This window comes from Cornus florida, unplaced genomic scaffold (assembly GCF_030987335.1).
Source record: "Cornus florida cultivar Cherokee Brave unplaced genomic scaffold, ASM3098733v1 CherokeeBrave_3.0.0_Hap2_Chr06, whole genome shotgun sequence".
NCBI classification, from domain to species: domain Eukaryota; kingdom Viridiplantae; phylum Streptophyta; class Magnoliopsida; order Cornales; family Cornaceae; genus Cornus; species Cornus florida.
In genome coordinates, this window is record NW_026775576.1 from 65,508,202 (window position 1) to 65,526,609 (window position 18,408).

Below are 18,408 nucleotides of genomic sequence, written 5' to 3' on the forward strand. Positions count from 1 at the left end.
TATCACATAATATTCTACTAGTTTGTCTCCAATGCTCTAATTTTACTAGTTAATTTATTTTATACCTTTTGATCATTTTTAAATTTTAAGTATTCAAAGCTCAATCATTATTTTAAGTGTCATTTATTGTTTTTACTATGGTTATTTTATTAATTAATTAAATAAGTGTTGAATTTATTCATAATTAAGCACTTAATTCCTTTATCAAACAACACCTCTATTCATACAACATCCTGTTTTAGATTAATTGGGTAATTAAATTTATTACCATATATTTATGAGACTCATAATTATGGTAATTTAGGAGATCCCATTTTCATGATAAAATTAACAATTACTAAACTTGCATAGCTTACTAGAACTTTCTCATGCATTTTCATAACATCTTTGACATTGAAAATTCTTACTATAAGTTTTGTCTTCATGTGTGCCTATTTTTTTTGGGCTCTTGTGCTGGACTAATATTCTTTCTAAAGATGACATAATTTATGATATAATATATATATATATATATATAGGCACACCAAATGTGGTTAGCGTTATCCATAAAGAAAACTCTTTTTTGTTTGTTTGTTTTTTTATTTTTTATTTTTTATTCCTTCATATATTTAGGAAACACCCTTATCTTTGTGTTCCGTTTCGCATACTTTAAAATTTATCACACTTGTAAATTCCATAAATTTTCTCTGTATATAAGATGATAATTATAAGTAAAATTATTTAGAAATTTATAAAAAAATTCGTGTTGAACATATGTTGCAGTTGCCCGCTAACGAAGACTGTGAACCCAAGTGACTAGAATGTCAGATCATCAATTTTCATAATAAATTTTTCTTAACAAACCTATCTCAAAATGTAGTTTATCAAGTTTAGTATAAGATGGTACCATTTTTTAAAGTTAAAGCAAATACACACAATTATTTATGTGTCTCTAATGAGACTTGAACCTTCATCCTCTTCATTTAAGAAAGAGAGATTACATCATATAATGAGTTAATATAGTTAAATACAAGAATATAGTGAGAAACTTGCAAGTATAATAGATAGGCTTTGTATGGCGTGAAATATGATACGGAGAGGAGTGTTAACCAGGGGTGTACAAAACTAGTTAGAAATGGCAAATCATACTAATCGAAATTAATCACCTCGATTTCAATTCTAATATTAAGTCCATTACAAATGTACCAGATTAAATTTAACTATAAATTTAATATATGTGCACATACTATAATCATTAATAACGGTTCGATTTTGATTTAGTCTGAACCGTATTGAAGTAGATCGTGTTCGCCTTAATTTTATCAATATACAATTGCAGGAGACGCGCGTTATGTTATTGGTTGAAAACTAACCATAACATTCCTGAACTTAAAAATCTTCCATTTGTTGTGATTAGTTTGCACTCCTCAATATGGGTTTGCAATGAAAAATAAATTTAGGCTATTATATTCCGTTGCATGTAATTGAAGTTTTAGAATTAGAATAGATAAATTAAGACTCCGTTTGTTTGGAAGTAAATGTTTACCTTAAGAAATATTTTCTAAACAAAACAATTTCATGTAAAATGTTCTTTTTATTTTTTATTTTTTAGTGTTTGGCAATGGTTTCTAAATTATTTTATAGATCAACTTTTGTTCACAATTATCTCTCTTTATTCAGTGTTCCTCACCAACAATGAATAATACCCACAATTAACTGTCCCTCTCTATTTTTTCAATATTCCTTACTAACTGGGAATAATGCCCCTAAAGTATCCCTCTCTCTCCTTGTTACTTTTTCTCTCTCTATACTAAATCAGGGCCGGCCCTGAGTAGGGATGGCAACGGGGGCGGGTTTGGGCGGGTGTACCCTCCCCCGCCCCCGCAACCGCTTAAAAATCTCGCCCCCGTCCAAAATCGCAAAAATGGGGAAAGTTTCTATTCCATTCCTGTAACCGTTTAACATTTTTACTCCTGCGGGTACCCGCCCCGCCCCATTTAATACCATAATTTATTTATTGTTGAAATAAATTTACTTGTTTTTTTTTTTTATCATCATCTTCAATTCTTCACTATTGCAACTTTCCTTTTAATGAAATTCATTTGTTATTTTAATATTGTTATATAGGGTAATTAATATATAGTGGGAAATATATATATACTAATGAAATATATCTAAACAGGGCGGGGCGGTGCGAGGCGACCTCCCACCGCCCCTGCATCAAACCCACGCGGGTTTTTATTACATCAAATTATCCCCGCCCAAATAAGCAAAACGATTCCCAAAAACCGCCAAAAACGGGGCGGGTCAAATTGCCATCCCTAACCCTGAGCCTAGGCGAGGACCTCTAAAATTGGAGGGCCTCCAATTTATAATAAGTTTAAAGGGCTCAAAACATGGATGTTATATTTTTTTGTTGGGTTTGTTTTGGGGCTTATTCACTTCATTTTTTATACTTGGGCCACTACAGACTTCTAAGACTTGTCCCATCACCATTGGGACCAAAATAACATATAAACATACGTGGATCTGGTTGAATAAACCTTTTTGTGCTAATTTTGTGCCTTTCCCTTAGTCCAAGGGTTACCAACTTGGGTTGGTTCCAAGTAGGCCCATATATGGATCTGGTTCTCAATTCCAGCAGCGTAACAATTGTGTGAATCACCAAAAGTTCGAAGAAAGATAAGTTGTGATTCCAGTAAAACTATACATATGTATTTTGAAACCCAATTTACAGAATCTATCCACTTTCTTGTGTTATAGTGTGTGTGTGTATATATATATATAGATATTCTTTTGCACCATTCTCTTGCTAAATAAATGAAAAAGACGTGTAACAAATGAAAGAATGGGAGAAAAGAACCAAATCATTTTATTTAGTGAGCAATTCAAGAGGTGTAAGGGAAATAAATAAAAGTGCATGTAAATTTCTTTTCTAAAAGAAATTAAATAATTGTATATAAAAAATAAATATTATACTAGTATAGGTATAAATATAGATATAATTATAGATTTTTGGGTGATAGAAGAGATTTGGATGAATAATCCTTTTTGTGTTAAATTTGTGCCTTTCCATTACTTATGAGGCTAGGTTACTGTTTTTCAAATACTTTGATTATATTTGAGTATTGACTATCCCAGTTATGCTCAGGGAACTTTTTTCAAAGTTAAAGTTAATCAAATCTTACTTGATAATTTTGCAGCTCAAAATCAAGACGATCACATTTAGTTTAATATAAAGTTGAATTTTGATTTTTGTGACTAAATTGTGTTTAATAATTCATTTTAAAATTTTGATATTAATTGGACCTTACTCTTTATAAAGTACCAATACCGGGTTTTGTTTAGCATGTTTTCAACATTAATATATTTTATGTGTTTATCGTTTCATTTTAATGAAAATTCTGCACTCTTATAAATTTTTGCGCGTGTGAAACTTTATATATAAAAAGGTCTCGTATTTAACGTTCGCCTAGGGTCTCTCAAAAATTTTGAAATCTCAGGACCCACGCTGAGCTAAACCATCCCTCCCTCTCCTCGCTACTCTCTCTGTACCAGAACATGCTCTCTGTTTAAATCTATTCCTCAAGCAACCAAAACTTGTGTCCCTTTTTATCTGTCCTCTCACTTTATGTATACGTAGAGAGAGAAGAAGCTTGATTTGTAGATTGGGAGGACTAAAAAAAATTACTCTGTAATTGTTAGAGGGATATAAGGATTCAACAAGAACACGAATGACTAGATGAACCAAGATAGTTTGTGAAAATTGACTTGCTTAATTTTTTTTAACGAATTATTTTTAATATTTTGAGTAAAATAATTTACATAAAAAATTCATAACTTTAGAATCTCCCAAACATAGAAAATAGGAAAAATAATTTTTATAAAATATTTTACTATGAAACAAAGCCTAAATAAAATTTTAATCCAAAGTTACATAAAATCAAAATTTTAACCCCGCTTGGAAGTTTACCAATAAAACACATCATGTACGGTTAAAGTGCGAGCATGACAGTATAATCAGACCAACACATCTGACAGAAAGGTACACTTTTTACGTTGATTTCAAGTGAAAATTCACTTTTCAGTAAAATTGCGGTGAGGGGTTTGCCTGTTTTTCTTTAATATGATTTTCTTGTTACTTTAGCCTCTCTTCGAAGTAACTAAAAATATTCAAATAAACAATCCACTTGAGAATTAAATTCAATATCTCTCTCTCAAATATCATCTCTCTCTCTAGACACTCCTCATTTCGTTTTATTTTTTTGACAATTTTCTATTTCGCTTTCTGTGTCTGCGTGTGCAATAAAAACCCTATTTTGCAGTGCCCTGCCTTCTCTCCCACCGTTCACTCTCTCTCTCTAAGATTCATTGCTCGGCTTTCCATGGCGGCGGCGGGGGAAGGAACTTCCTCCTACGGAGGTGGCGGAGGAGCGGGCGGCAAGTTCCGGAAAAGGCCGTTACGGAGACCCCAGACGACGCCGTACGATCGGCCGCCGACCGCCCTCGGAAACCCTAGAGACGGTTGGCTCTCGAAACTCGTCGACCCAGCCTCCAAACTCATTTCCGCTAGCGCTCAAATGTTCTTCTCCTCCGTGTTCCGCAAGCGCCTCCTCCCTCCTCCCCAACCCTCACCAGGTTCGATTCTTATATATATGCACATGTTTGTGTGTGTTTTGTGTATTAATTTGCTCTTTCAGATTTTTCAATATTTCAAGGTTAATTGATTGCGGAATTGAGTTGGTATTAGGTAGAATGACCCTTTGTTCGAATTTTGGGTAGTTTTGATAAAATCATATTACTCTCTAGATCAATCAGGAAGCTACCTTTATGAATATCTTTTCTGTGTATTGTTTCTGTTTTTCTTTTTTATTTTGTTTACTGTTTTTGAGATCATTTTATTCGAGTTTGCAACACTTTTTAGAGATCGTTGAGGCATTAGGGTTTCTAAAATTGGGTGCCTTTTGTTATAGGGTTTATTGGATTTCTTTGATTTGGAATTTGCTGTAAAGGTGTGGAAAGACATTGTTTTGTTTAGGTCAGCACTTATATGGCATTGTAGTCTAAAATTAATGAGAAATTATTTCTGTTAGGAATTTCAGCATAAATTTTCAGTTGCGAGGGACTAGGGTTCCAAGTGCGGTCTGTTATTTAAGGTACAGTGTTTTGTTTCAGGAAGTGTGTTGTAAATAGGGGGGAGGGCATATATTCTGCTTTAGTTCAATACTCAAAATGGTAGAGCAGGTCAATGAGGAAGTTCTATAAATGGACATATTCTATTTCTTGCTTTTCCATTTTACCATTTTCGAAAAAAAATTTTATCATTTAGATTGCAGATGTATAATTAGTGTTTCTGGTTGCTCGGCTTATTTTTATTTTTTATTTTTATGTTCCTGGAGTCCTTGTGATTGAGTTGTACATGTAATTATTGTGTGGGAATTTTCAAAACCACTGGAATCTTTGCTGCTCTGCACCTTCAAATATAGCCACACTTGATTAATTTTTATTGATTTTCATTTAAATTGCTTACACTTTTGTACCTCATATATTGTAAATTATTGTTTTGGAGGGTAGATTTATGGTTATATGGTGTTCCAATATCATCCCAATCCCCAAAAATTAAATTTGAAAGATCAGGTTTAAAATGTTTCTGTTATAGATCATTACGGGGCAATTACATCACCTTAATGGTTGTTATGCTCTGTAGTAGGTTAGATGACCTCCAGTTCCATTATGTCCACGTTGAGCCATCTACAATTGATATACTCTGATACCAATTGAAGGATGTATAATTTTATATGCTTGATACTTGTCGAAGGAGAGGATATTTACCCCAGGCTCTGATATGTAGAGTGCGCACAGCCTCAGCTCGACTGAAAGCGTGAAACATTCCCAACCACTACTGTTAACTAATATTTGAATTTAATTGTTATATTTCAATGTGTCAATAAAAATCATATTATATAGAGAATAGGATTTACTCATTAGTTTAAGGCTAGAGTGTAGGATTTAACTAAACCAAAACAATACACAAAGATAGATGATTTATGTGGAAAACCGTATAGGGAAAAACACTGGAGCTTGGGCCGAGCAAATTAATCCCTCCAAAAGAGAGGTTAAAATCCTATTTTACAAATTCTAACTCTATAGAATCCCTTAGTTTCTTTTAATCTATACTTTTGTCAAGTTTTTTTTTTCTTGAAGACTGCCGCTGACGATCTATACATCCATACTCCAACACAGTTTGCTCTTCACCTTGTGATTCATTTCCTTAGCTAGTAATCTTTATAAATAACATCTTTCCACCTCTTTTCAAAATTTGATTTGGGAATTAGATAATTCAATACTGCAATTTCATAAAATAAATAATCTTTGAGTTTGGTTTGGAAAACAGAAGGGAATTTTATTATAGCATGTGAAGCCATATACAGGCTGTAGATTTGGAAAAAAATTACTTGGCGGTTTCAACTGTCTCCCTTTGTTTAAAGGTAATCGCAATGGAAATCCTCAAGTGTTATATGTTACATGGACTTAGGCATATGTATCTGATGTGGATTTGTTTTTGAATTCCTATCCTCAGGATATGAGGGCTCCACCTAAAATGCGTCCTTAAGTTAGGTATGCATACGAGTAAAAAGAAGAAAGGTCTCAAATTTGATAGAAGAGAAGTGTTTCCTACCTCTCACATGGGAAGACATGTGTCGAGGAGTAGAATTTCCCATCTGGGCTTGTTCGTAGGACACATTTTTGTACTGATAACTGTGGAGTATTTTACCGACACGGGTACCTTGGAGGGAACATGAGAGTTAATGTAACATAGCATGTGATTTTATTCTAGAATTCTTTTTGGAAGATAATTCCAATTCATAGGATATGAGGGCTACACCTAAAATGCGTCCTAAATTTAGGTAAGCATATGAGTAAAAAGAAGAATAAGGATCAATTTTTTTTTTCTTTCTTAGTTGGTACTCACACACACATGCTTCCACTGAGGTTCGAACCCCTGACCTACCTTTGGGAAGTAGGGGCCTGGTACCGCTAGGCCATAGGCTTGTTGGTAATAAGGCTCAAATTTGATAGAAGAGAAGTGTTTTCTATCTCTCAGTCTCTCCCATGGAAAGACAATTGTAGAGGAATAGATTGTCCCATCTCGGCTTGTTTGTACTTATAAATGTGGAGTATTATATTGACAGGGGTACATTGGAGGGAACATGGGAGTTCATGTAACATAGCACGTGATTATATTCTAGAATTCTTTTTAGAAAATATATATTAAACTTGTGTTGCTAATTGTGCAAAATTTGCAAAGCAAATACATGGTTCAACCATTTGTTTGTTTTGACCACTCTGTCACATGTGTATATTTCCCTATAGGATGCAACTCTTATATACTGGCAGTGGCAGAAAACCATGGTGTACATAGATGATGTACGGTAATAGCAGTCGCTATTTTTTTCTTCCTGAAAAGTCATTATACATTTATATACATCTGCTGGCTGATAATTAATTTTCTGTTTGGTACAAACATAATATATATTGCTTATAATCTGTTACTGAAATTTGCCAATGACATTTGTTAGGAACTTCACAAAAAATGTATTTAACTTGATTGTTAACTCTTGGGGAAACTTGTCTATGAAATTGCATATCTGATTAATGTAATTTACTTTTAAGGATTGAAAGGATCTCATTTTCCCCCTTATTTAAAGAGCGTTTTCTATTGTCATTCTGTCATAGTATCTGATCTGTATCATACTTAATAATGATCTTGATATGGAATCATTCTTGTCTTGATATGGAATCATTCTTGTTTTGTGTGTGTTTGTGTGACTTCATTCCTTAAGCAATCATTGCTTTTATTTCATATTTTTGATAAGTACATTGCTTTTACTTCTTAATAAGTTGCTAGTTCTTGTATTTCTTTTAGACTCTTTTGTCACTGTTCATTAGCTCAATATACTGATTGGCCTTTGGGTTATATATCGCTCATGATTTAAATGCAAAGTATTATTTCCATGATTTTAAACTTATTATTGTAATTTATGATGTAACCAGGGCCAAACCAAGAATCAAGGGACACGCTTCAGGTGAGTTAAGTAGTTTGAATTTTTACATTCTGGTGCTACCTTTGAGGCAATTGTTTTGGTGTGGGTATTTCTATCTATGTAATTCTACTTTCTTGTTATTAAGCATGTTTATAATTGTATAAATAACTAATTTGTTATTCATTTAGTTTTGTTTACACCCCATTTCCATTATATATATTTATACACATTCTTCATAAATTCGAGTTGCAAGTCTTGTGTATTTTATGACCTTAACTTAGTTCTTAATATTCATTTGATGTTTCTAAGTAAGCTTCTTGGACATTCTTCGCTAGAGAACTATTCTCCTGGGATATTTGTGGACATATATTTGACAAATATTGGATGTCTTCTTATCTCTAATAAAATGTGTATTTTTCAATACCCCGAGGACAGTTCTTGGACTACTCTCCAACATTTGACATGTGAATCTTGGACGTTGGATATGGTTCCTCTTTAAGTTTATTTAATAAGGTATAAGGGCAAACTATTTGCGCTACAAAAAGGCCCTTAGGTGTTCTTGTCATTTGTTGATGGATGTTAGCTTCAACGCCATTTATGTGCAACAACCAAGGATTTTTAGCGCCTCTTTTTTGTGCAATAGTTTTGTTTTGTCTGATACGATATTATCATACTCTTGTTGTTCTGATATATATCTGATTTGTACAATTTTTGTGTGAAGAATCCTCTTGGGGCTCAAGAATCAGCCGTAAACAATGGCGGCAATTTAAGTAATAACTCTAACAGTAGCAGAATTTCTGAACTTGAGGAAATGTTAAGGCAGAAGACATTTACAAGGTACTTCTTTATTTGCTTGATATTCAGTATACCTTTTTCTTGTGTGCTTTTGTGTCCATCTGTATTTGTATGTACATATGTACATAAAAATGTGACTTTTTATTGGAACTTCTTACTTCAAGTACTGATGGTTCTGCCAGTCTTTTGAATAATGTGGAGTTTTGAGTTGACGCCTAATGGTTTTTTAACATGGTCAAGAACTGATTGTATACTTGGTGTTGCTATATATTGCACACATGCACATGCACTTGTGGCATGTTCGCAGTTTCCAACTCATGGTTTAGATAAGCTATCTATAATGTGATATTTTCCCAATTTTGTGTAGACAAAATGTTTCTGCTTGTTCATGCACTTGTGCGTTTATTGTTATACCTGGACCGTTTTGTGGGCTGCAATCTCTTCTGCATATAGTTATGAAATTCTACCTAGTATTGGGTATGCCATCCAACTGTGCTGAACCTATTGGAATGGGTATTGGACCCATGAAATAGCAAGTATTGAAAGTGTTGGAATTGAAAATGAACCAAAGGGAGTTATATTCTGTAGTCTTCAGTTTGCTACCTTCAAAGTTGGAGACTCCCCCCTGTACTCACCAAATTGCAAGCTTGAATAGCAGATAAGGATTATGTATTTTTTTTTCCTGGTAATCAAGGATTATGTAATATTGCTGTCTCGAACATTTCTATTTTATTATAGCTAATCTGTTCCCTGACAATTAATTAACCCTTGAACCTGTTGTATTCCTTTGGGCAGCTTGTCATTTTCCTTGAGCTCTTAACTAGATTTATGAATTTGATGGCTGTTAATGTTTGCTTCTAACAATCGAAGGTCTCAATGTCTGCATGTCTGTGAATTTCTGCACTATTTCTGATATGAATCGTTATGTACAGATCTGAGATTGATCGTTTGACAGAACTGTTGCATTCAAGATCTGTTGATTTACCTGTGGGGAACGAGAACAGAAAGACTGAAGCAAATCTTCCAAAGCCACCATCTGCTTTTGAGAGGAAGGGCGAATTTGCAAATAGTCCAATGCTAAAAACTGGGACTGAGAACTGTCGATTACATGGAGGCCTTTCTACTCCTATTGTCAGTTCAAGAGTAAGATGAGACGCTCACTTTTTTGTAATTTTGATTGATACTTTAGTGAGCAGTTCCTCAGTTTTACGTGCATTCTAATAATGGTAAATATATTTTGCCAGTAATGGCACTATTTTTCACATTTATGAGATTAAAATGTCTTCAGGTCCTTGAAGAGGATGTTGCTTCACCTGCTGAGCTTGCAAAAGCTTACATGGGAAGTAGGCCTTCAAAAGCAACAACGCCAATGTTAGCTTTGCGCAGTCAAGCACCAAGGGAAGATGCAACTTTGCTAAATAGTATACAATTTTCTCCAAAATCATCCATCATGTCTCTGGCTCCAAAATCTGCTTTACGTCTTGGGGTCACTGAAAATGGGTTTATCACCCCAAGGTCTCGTGGCAGATCTGCAATATACAATATGGCGCGGACACCGTATTCCAGGGTTTATTCCACTGCTAACCAAAAGGTTTATTTTCTCCAGCAATCCTTCTATTGCTTGCCCAATATTATAAATTTTCTAATATTTTGCTCCAATCCCAGGGTGTCAAGTCAATAAGTGATGGTTTTGGTGAACCATCGTCATCATCTCAGTATGCATGGGAGCAAGATGGATATGTTGGATCTAAACAAGTGGTATGTGTGGGAGATGGTTGAGGTTTTCCCCCTGAATTTCACCATTATTATATTATTAATTCTTTTTTAATTATATATGTTATGCAGGCACATAAGCGTAGAAGTTCTGTCTTAGATAATGATATTGGATCTGTTGGTCCCATACGCAGAATTCGACAAAAGACTAATCTTCTCTATCCTAGGAATCTGAGCATACCAGTGTCTGGAGGTCCAGTGGGAGTCAGTTCTGATACGGCTGAACGTCCTTCATGGTCAACAAAAAAACTGCTTTTATTGGATGAACCTAATCATAAAGTTTCAACAATGCTAGGAGAATATGGGGATAACAGCGTTCGTAGTACAAGTTTTACCCATGTTCCTTCTAAATCTACTGAGATGGCTACAAAAATATTGCAGCAGCTTGAAAAGTTGAGCCCGAAGGAGAAATCATCCGAGGCCAGGCTAGCTGCTGAAAGGGATAAATCACCCACTAAGTTGAAACCAAGTGGAAAGGCTTTTAGAAGCCCGGAAGATGTTGATGCATCAAGGTTTCTTCAGAATGCCAAAGATGGTCGTAAGTTGGAGGATTCACACACCACCAGTTTACCTGATGCTCGGGACTCTTCTTCTCAAAAGCAAGACAAAATTGAAGAAAATGACCCAAAAGCATTGCGCATTCCTTCTGACATGTTAACTCCTGCAGTAAATAGTGTGGATGCTACAGTTCTAGTTAAAGATGCTGTACCCAGTTTTAAAAATACAGGTCCTGCAACTGCAAATTTTGTCGCCTTACCTCCACAAAAGAAACGGGCTTTTCAGATGAGTGCGCATGAGGTTTGTTGGTCATGTACTCTGATAGTTCCCCTTGGACAATTTTCTGTCTTTGTCTTCTACTTGGCTTGCAGTTCTAATGTACTTATTTTTTACTTACATATATATTTTTATGATTTTTGTAGTCCTTGTTTCTCACCCTTACACTTTGTATAAATGTAATCGAGGTTCTATTGACTATTTGGTTGGTCCTTTCTATCGGTTGGAGTTGCTGTAGTCTGAAAAAAAAAAGTTTCCTCGTTTCTAGAAAGGATGTGAAATGTGGCTGGGTTGATAATCCTTTCACTTGAGTTAGTCAGCATATGACTGGCTTTCTAGTCCTTGCTGATGCCTTCAAATGGCAATATCTTCCAAGTCTGTCGGCTGTTTTTCTTGGTTTGATTTAGAGAAGACTGTATTATTTGATGTGTAATATTTATTCCTTGTTCTATTTAATGTTCTTGTGAATGTGCTACAAAATCTAATTTTACGGTTCTTTTATGAAGGATTCTCTGGAGCTGGATTATGATGTACATTCTAATGGTGGCACCTCTAGACCATTGAAAGGGAGAGAAAAACTGAAGACATCTGTTGTGGAAAGCGAGGCCGTTGGTACTGAAACCGAAGCAGCAGACAAAATATCAGCTTCATGTGAATTCAAGCCTCCTGCAGGTTCTGAATTCAGCCAAAGAACTGGTTTGGAGACTAATAATGGGTCTGTGGCGGGTGAGAAAAGCTTCGTCTATACCTTCCCCCCTACAGTTGCTCCCAGCTCGACTCTCCAGCAAACTTTGCTTACTCCACAATTAACTTCAGGAGTTGATAAAATTGTTCCATTAAAAGAAGCAAGTGTTCCTCCTCCCTTGGTTAGTTTTGGTTCTAAAAATGTTGATAAAGTTCCACCATTCGAAATTCCTTTTTCATCTCCTGCTAGTGAATCTTCAGACCTCAAATATAGTGCTTTGTTGGACCCAAAACCAGAAGGCTCGAATGGGTCAGTGTTCTTTCTTCTCATAATATCATTTATGATGATTTGAACATTTATTTTGGCTTTTATTGCTTCAAATGTGTTATAAGTCGATGCATATTGAGCAGTAGGGAAGAACTTAGATTTTGAATGAAAAATAAAAAACCAAAATGCAGGAAACCGCATATTGATCAGAGCTGCATTTATTCCGAAGAACCAAGTAAAGTTACCCTTTGAGGCTCTCTTGACCTGCATATATACATCAAAAAAATATTTTAGTATTCAATTTGTGAGATGAAAATTAACTGAAACGCAGGAAACCACAAATTGAAGAGATGCACTTATTCGCGAAATTTAATAGAAGTTACCTAACTTACCTTTTAAAGCTCTCTTGACCTGCATATATATATATAGTAACAACAAATATTTAGTATACAATTGGTGAGATGAAAACTCCACTCATACAATAATACTCCATTCCTCCCTTCCAAAACACCGTACACTGAAGAAGGGGCCCTTCAATTAAAGTGAATTTACCATTTTGTTAATTTAGTAGACTATCCGTTGAAAAGAATAGTAATTGTTCTTGGCAGAACCAAACAAATCTTTGAAGAGGTTACCAAAAGTCTTGGGCCATTGGTGCTGCAGTACAATCTGTTCACACAATACCTACCAGTGTTTGACAATATGTCAAAACTGTGACCTTGCATTTTGGATTTGTCCAAACCTTGTGATTTGAAATATATGGTTATGAACACTTATATTTCCTATAAGTGAATACTGTTTATGCATACGTACTGTGCAAACTCTTTATATGCATGTGTACCGTGCACACTCTTTTTTCAGGAAAGAGTGATATTTAACCTTAGTGTGTAGAAAAAAACTCAGATCATGTAGGATGTTTTATACCTACTAATGTTCGACAATATGCCAAACTGTGACCTTGCATTTTGGATGTGTCCAAACCTTGTGATTTGAATTATATGGTTATTAACACTTATATTTCCTATAAGCATAGTTGTTAAAATCCCAATCCTGGATCTTTGAATCTTACGATTCTACAATCCCACATTGCAAAAACGATCCCGATCCCGATTCCGATCCCATCCAAAATCTTTGGGAAGTAGAATCTCACTAGGATCTGTAGAATCTGAAGTAGGATTGTAGAATCGCATAGGATCTTACGATCCTACTGATTCTACTAAATTGTGTTAATTTGTTCTTCTTCCGAATTTATTTGGGCCTACAATTAATTTTGGACTAATAGATTTAATCATTTTAAATATAAAATCCAACTCTTTAGCCTAATTACATTAAAATTTTGATTTTTTCGACAAGTAAAAAAAAAAAAAAAAAATCAAAAAGCAAACGTCAAATGTAGAGACGTTCAACTCTTAATTTCAAAGGTATTGTTCAAAATTTTAAAAAATTCCTCTATTTTGTTTTTTTTCTTCTTAATTTGTCTTTTCTTATTTCTTTTTCAGTACAAGGAACAAAAAGAATTTTATTTTTCCACCTACTCTTTGTCAATTCTGAAACAAAAATAAAGAAAGACTTCATTTTTTTTTTCCGCCGTTCTTTCTATCTCTATTTTGTTCCTTTTTTTTTGTTAATCCAAAAAGTATACTTTTCAACTAAATTGTACTTTTCTCTCTCTATTAGGCTTTACTTTAATTTTTCCTCTTGAGATTTTACTTCATTGTTATGCTGATTTTTTGTTGAAATCAAGAAACTGATTTAAAGTTTGTCACGTGTCTTAGTATCTTTTAATGTTAATTAATTTTGCTAGTGTCTGAATTGGTTATTTAGCCTTGTGTAAAAAATATTTGATTTAAAAAGTTAGTTTGAGTTACTTTTTAAATATTTTTATAGAATCTTACGATTCTCGATCCAATTCTTTGATTCCAATCCTATGGACCCCTTGTCGATCCTATTTAGAATCCCGATTCTAACTACCTTGCCTATAAGTGAATACTGTTTATCCATACGGTATGTGTACACTCTTTTTTCAGGAAAGAGTGATATTTAATCTTCATGTGTGTAGAAAAAAACTCAGACCGTGTAAGATGTTTTTTGGAGCATGCTGGGATTTTAAGAAAGCATTCATAATCTTTTATACATTTCCTTACTTTCCTTTTCTTTTGCTTTTTTTAATCTCTTCAACTACTTATCAATATATATATATATATATATATATATATATATATATATATAATATCCTCTTCAACCAAGAGACAGAAGAAATTACTTAATCTGGTGTGCTACGGTACTGTGTATGAAGACATGTTGAAACTAAATGCATTTATAGAATTCAATTGCAGTTGAAAGCTGCAAGTACATACATTGATTAAATAAGTATGATTGTCTAAATGTGCCTAGTTACATATGCTAGTACCTTTTTTCGGATTTTTGGTAAAAGTGGAAGCAATGAAGCTAGATATGCAGTAACCCTTATGATATTGTTAGGAAAAGAAAAAAGTGGATGTATGTGTGATATATGGAGGGATTGATGATGATTATTGGTGGTTTTGTTTACTATTCCAAAATCTTGTGTTCTGGTCGGCTGGATGGTAGTCTGTTCCAGTTGCCTGAGATATCTCCGCATGAAGTGGACAAGATCCAGCCATTTATTTTTAATACAGCCATACTAAGGGGAAAATAGGGGGAAAAGATAAATATGGTCTCCAAATTTTTTTTTGGTTTCATTGTCTAATTTTTAATTAATTAGAGCATTTTCTGATTTTCCTTAATGTATGTGCAGCTTTCTCAATGTTGCCTCTGGTGCAACTGATGCTGTCTCAGAAACTTCTGAGGCTGAAAATTTTGATGATAAGAATACTCGGAATGCTGGAGACTTAACAGGAAAATCTGGTAAAGTATTTTCTTCTGCTTTATCGAATTCATCGTCAACAAGCAGCATTTTCTCCTTCGGTGCCCCTGCCAATAATTCATGGCTAAATAATGGATTACTTGCTTCAAGCCCCTCAATATTCTCTTCTGCAGCCCCAGTTCAAAATTTCACGTCTTCCACCACCACCGTTGTCATGAATTCCACTAGCATTGCCGCCACTACTACTGCCTCCAGTAGCAGTCTCACTAGCTCGGCTGCAGCCCCTTCATTTTCTGCCACACCCATTTTCGGATCTGTTGCTCCGTCAACATCAATTGCAGCAGTATCAACTTCTTGTGTGCAAAATATCAATTTAAAAGCGAATACAGAGGATACAGCCTTTGCCAATCTAACCAGCTCACCTTTTGGTACCACATCTAATGCAATAAGCCCTGGGAGTAGCATTTTTGGATTCAGTGCTCCGGCCACTTTTTCAACTGCAAAAAATCAGCCTCAGGGTTCTCCTTTTGGCAATGGTGATGGATCTCTGGGTGGTGCACAGGCATCTTCTGGTGGCACATCTAGTGCAATGACATTAACAAGCACTGGAAGTAGCATTTTTGGATTCAGTGCTCCGGCCACTTCTTCAACTGCAAAAAATCTGCCTCTGGATTCTCCTTTTGGAAATGGCAATCGATCTCTGGGTGGTGCACAGGCATCTTCTGCTGGAACTGGTGTTGCAACTGCTACACAGACCATGCCTGTTCAATTTGGGTCATCTGCCCCGTCTCCAGTATTTGGCTCCACTGGACCTACTACTTTCACCTCAAGTACTCTATTCAGTTCTTCATCTTCTGCTGCTAAACTGTTCAGTTCAGGCAATAGTTTTGGTCTGAGCTCTGCAGCTACATCTTCCGAGGCCAGCTCTAGTAGTGGTGCTACATCCAGCTTGTTTGGTTCCGGTTGGCAGCCCATCAAGTCTCCCATCTTCGGAGCATCCTCTAGCAATTCTCTATATAATCCTCCTCCTCCATCAACTGGATTCCCCTTTGGAGCATCCCCAGCTTCTGTTGCTGCCACAGACACTGCGCCCTCGATGGCATTTGGATCATCTATTGGTGCGTCGTCAGGTTCCATTTTCTCTTTCACCACAGCTGCTTCTAATACCTCTTTTTTGACATCCTTCTCCCAAACGCAGCCTGTGTTTGGTAACAATAGTTCAGTCTTCACAGCTGTCTCTGGTAATAGTGATCAGATGAACATGGAGGACAGCATGTCTGAGGACCCTGTACAGGCATCCACACCTGCAGTGCCAGTATTTGGTCAACCACCCGTCTCACCTCCATCTGGCCTCGTGTTTGGTTCATCAACCCCATCAGCAACACCTCCTTTTCCATTTGGTGGTCAACAGAATCAAGCTACTCCGCAGAGTCCAGCTCAGTTTCAGGCATCTGGAAGTTTAGATTTCAGTGCTGGAGGGAGTTTCTCGTTGGGCACTGGTGATAAGTCTAATCGAAGGATGGTGAGAGTTAAACGCAATCCTAGGAAGAAGTGAAGACATTGAACCTCACAGTAACTGGTTTCCTTGGCAGAGGCCATGGTAATATTGGTATATGTGAAAATTGTATTTGATGAGAAATTAGCAGCCAGATTTCGCTGTTTCTGTCAGCCACTTGGAAATTCGTTGTGCTGGCAAATGTACATCAGGTTCTTCCGGCCTTGGAAATTCGGTAATTCTGTTTGCTCCTCCACAAATTTTCATTTTACCAGCAAATTTTCCTTGTAATGGAGGCATAAAATGTCACAATTTTGGATGTCTTTGTAGGGAACCCATTGATGTTTTTGTACTGTATTACTAGTTGTTGCAATACTTCATAGGGTTGTGTTGGGTAATTGTACTATTGACCCTGTTTCATGTACTTTTTTGTGTGTAACATAAGAAGAAATTATATGAATCTTTTTTAGAAACATTTCTGCTGATTGTATTCGTTCTTGTGTTTTATTTGCCCTACTCTCTGAGGACGCACATCTATCACCTTCGTATTTTCATGATTGAATTGTCAGTTTATGTTTCCAGTTCCATTTTGTGGTAGTGAAGTAACATATATTGGTGGTATGCTGTTGGAATGATTATAATAATCTCCATGATGTTCCTCGCTTGATAGTGGTGTATTTCATTTATGACCAAAGTAGGCCCTGCCAGTAACTGTTACTTTATTTAACTATCTATTTTAGTTGCCTGATGTTGTTGCTGGAAATAATGAAATAATGTCACTCAAAATTGGCAGGACATGGAATCCTTGGTGACTGTTGTCTTAACTGATTCTTTTGAAGTTTACACAGGCATTATAATGGTATTGTAGGATCATTTTAGTCTTTATAATTATGGTATCTCATCATATGAAAAGGGAGTAAAAATTGGTTTTCGCACTTGGATTGGGACGCCAACATAGTTGATATATTGAGCCGTTTCTGCCATGGGTCTCTGCGATATGTCAGAGATGGACAAAGTTGCCTTTTTCGGTCTACATTTAACCATTGATTTTGCATTTTTCTTCAAATGATGCTCTCACATGTTGCAACTGTGGTAAATGTTGTTGTACCGACTGACATATCACCTCACGGTGAGTTTGTTCGTTGCATTACATTTTGGTGCTCTCATTTGGAAGTATAGACATCATAGTTGTGCATTATTTGGGCATATGCACAGTTTCTAGTACCAACTTGTTCTGTTGTGCCTGTCAATATTTGTCGGCAATCTGGTGAAATCAGACTGAGTCTTGCAATCTTGATTCCAATATGATGTTTTCTACGGTACATATTGGGGTTGCATATATCACAACGGGTAGACTCTAAATTTTCTACATGATCAGTAGAGTCATTGGTTAGTTACGTTGCTATATCACTGTGAAATAATATTATGTTTTTCCTGAGAACTACTTTACTATTTGTTATTTGTTAGCTTCAAATTATATAGCCTTGGATTTTTTATTCTGTCGAGCAAACCTTCAACTTGATCTTGTTTTGCTATTTAATTTGCTTCTCTAAAAACATGACAGCTTTGGAGATTTTTTTAAGGGCCTCTGGTGCAACTTAGAACAGTTTCTGAACTTACTGTTGGTGTAGGAATGCAACATGTGCACTAGTCTGTAGGTATGCGCAAATGGTTGGTACTTTTTTTAAACTAATATTTACTTGTAAATGGTGTATGGAGAGAAAAATTGATTAAACAACCACGAGAAAAA

The 18,408-nt window shown here is 35.4% G+C and overlaps 1 protein-coding gene across 2 annotated transcripts; it reads left to right on the forward strand.

The window, feature by feature from the left end:
- The first annotated feature begins 4,207 nt into the window (after positions 1-4,207).
- LOC132311776 (nuclear pore complex protein NUP1) lies at positions 4,208-17,133 on the forward strand. Of its 2 annotated transcripts, XM_059809869.1 has the most exons (9): positions 4,208-4,617; positions 8,035-8,066; positions 8,746-8,861; positions 9,752-9,962; positions 10,108-10,410; positions 10,485-10,577; positions 10,665-11,390; positions 11,873-12,360; positions 15,095-17,133. In XM_059809869.1, the coding sequence occupies exons 1-9, from the start codon at positions 4,365-4,367 to the stop codon at positions 16,716-16,718; spliced, it is 3,846 nt and encodes a 1,281-aa protein (XP_059665852.1). In that variant the 5' UTR covers positions 4,208-4,364; the 3' UTR covers positions 16,719-17,133. The 2 variants fall into 2 exon arrangements, with proteins under 2 accessions (XP_059665852.1, XP_059665853.1); XM_059809870.1 differs by lacking the exon at positions 8,746-8,861 and having other exon boundaries at positions 4,527-4,617; positions 9,775-9,962.
- The last annotated feature ends 1,275 nt before the right edge of the window (positions 17,134-18,408 follow it).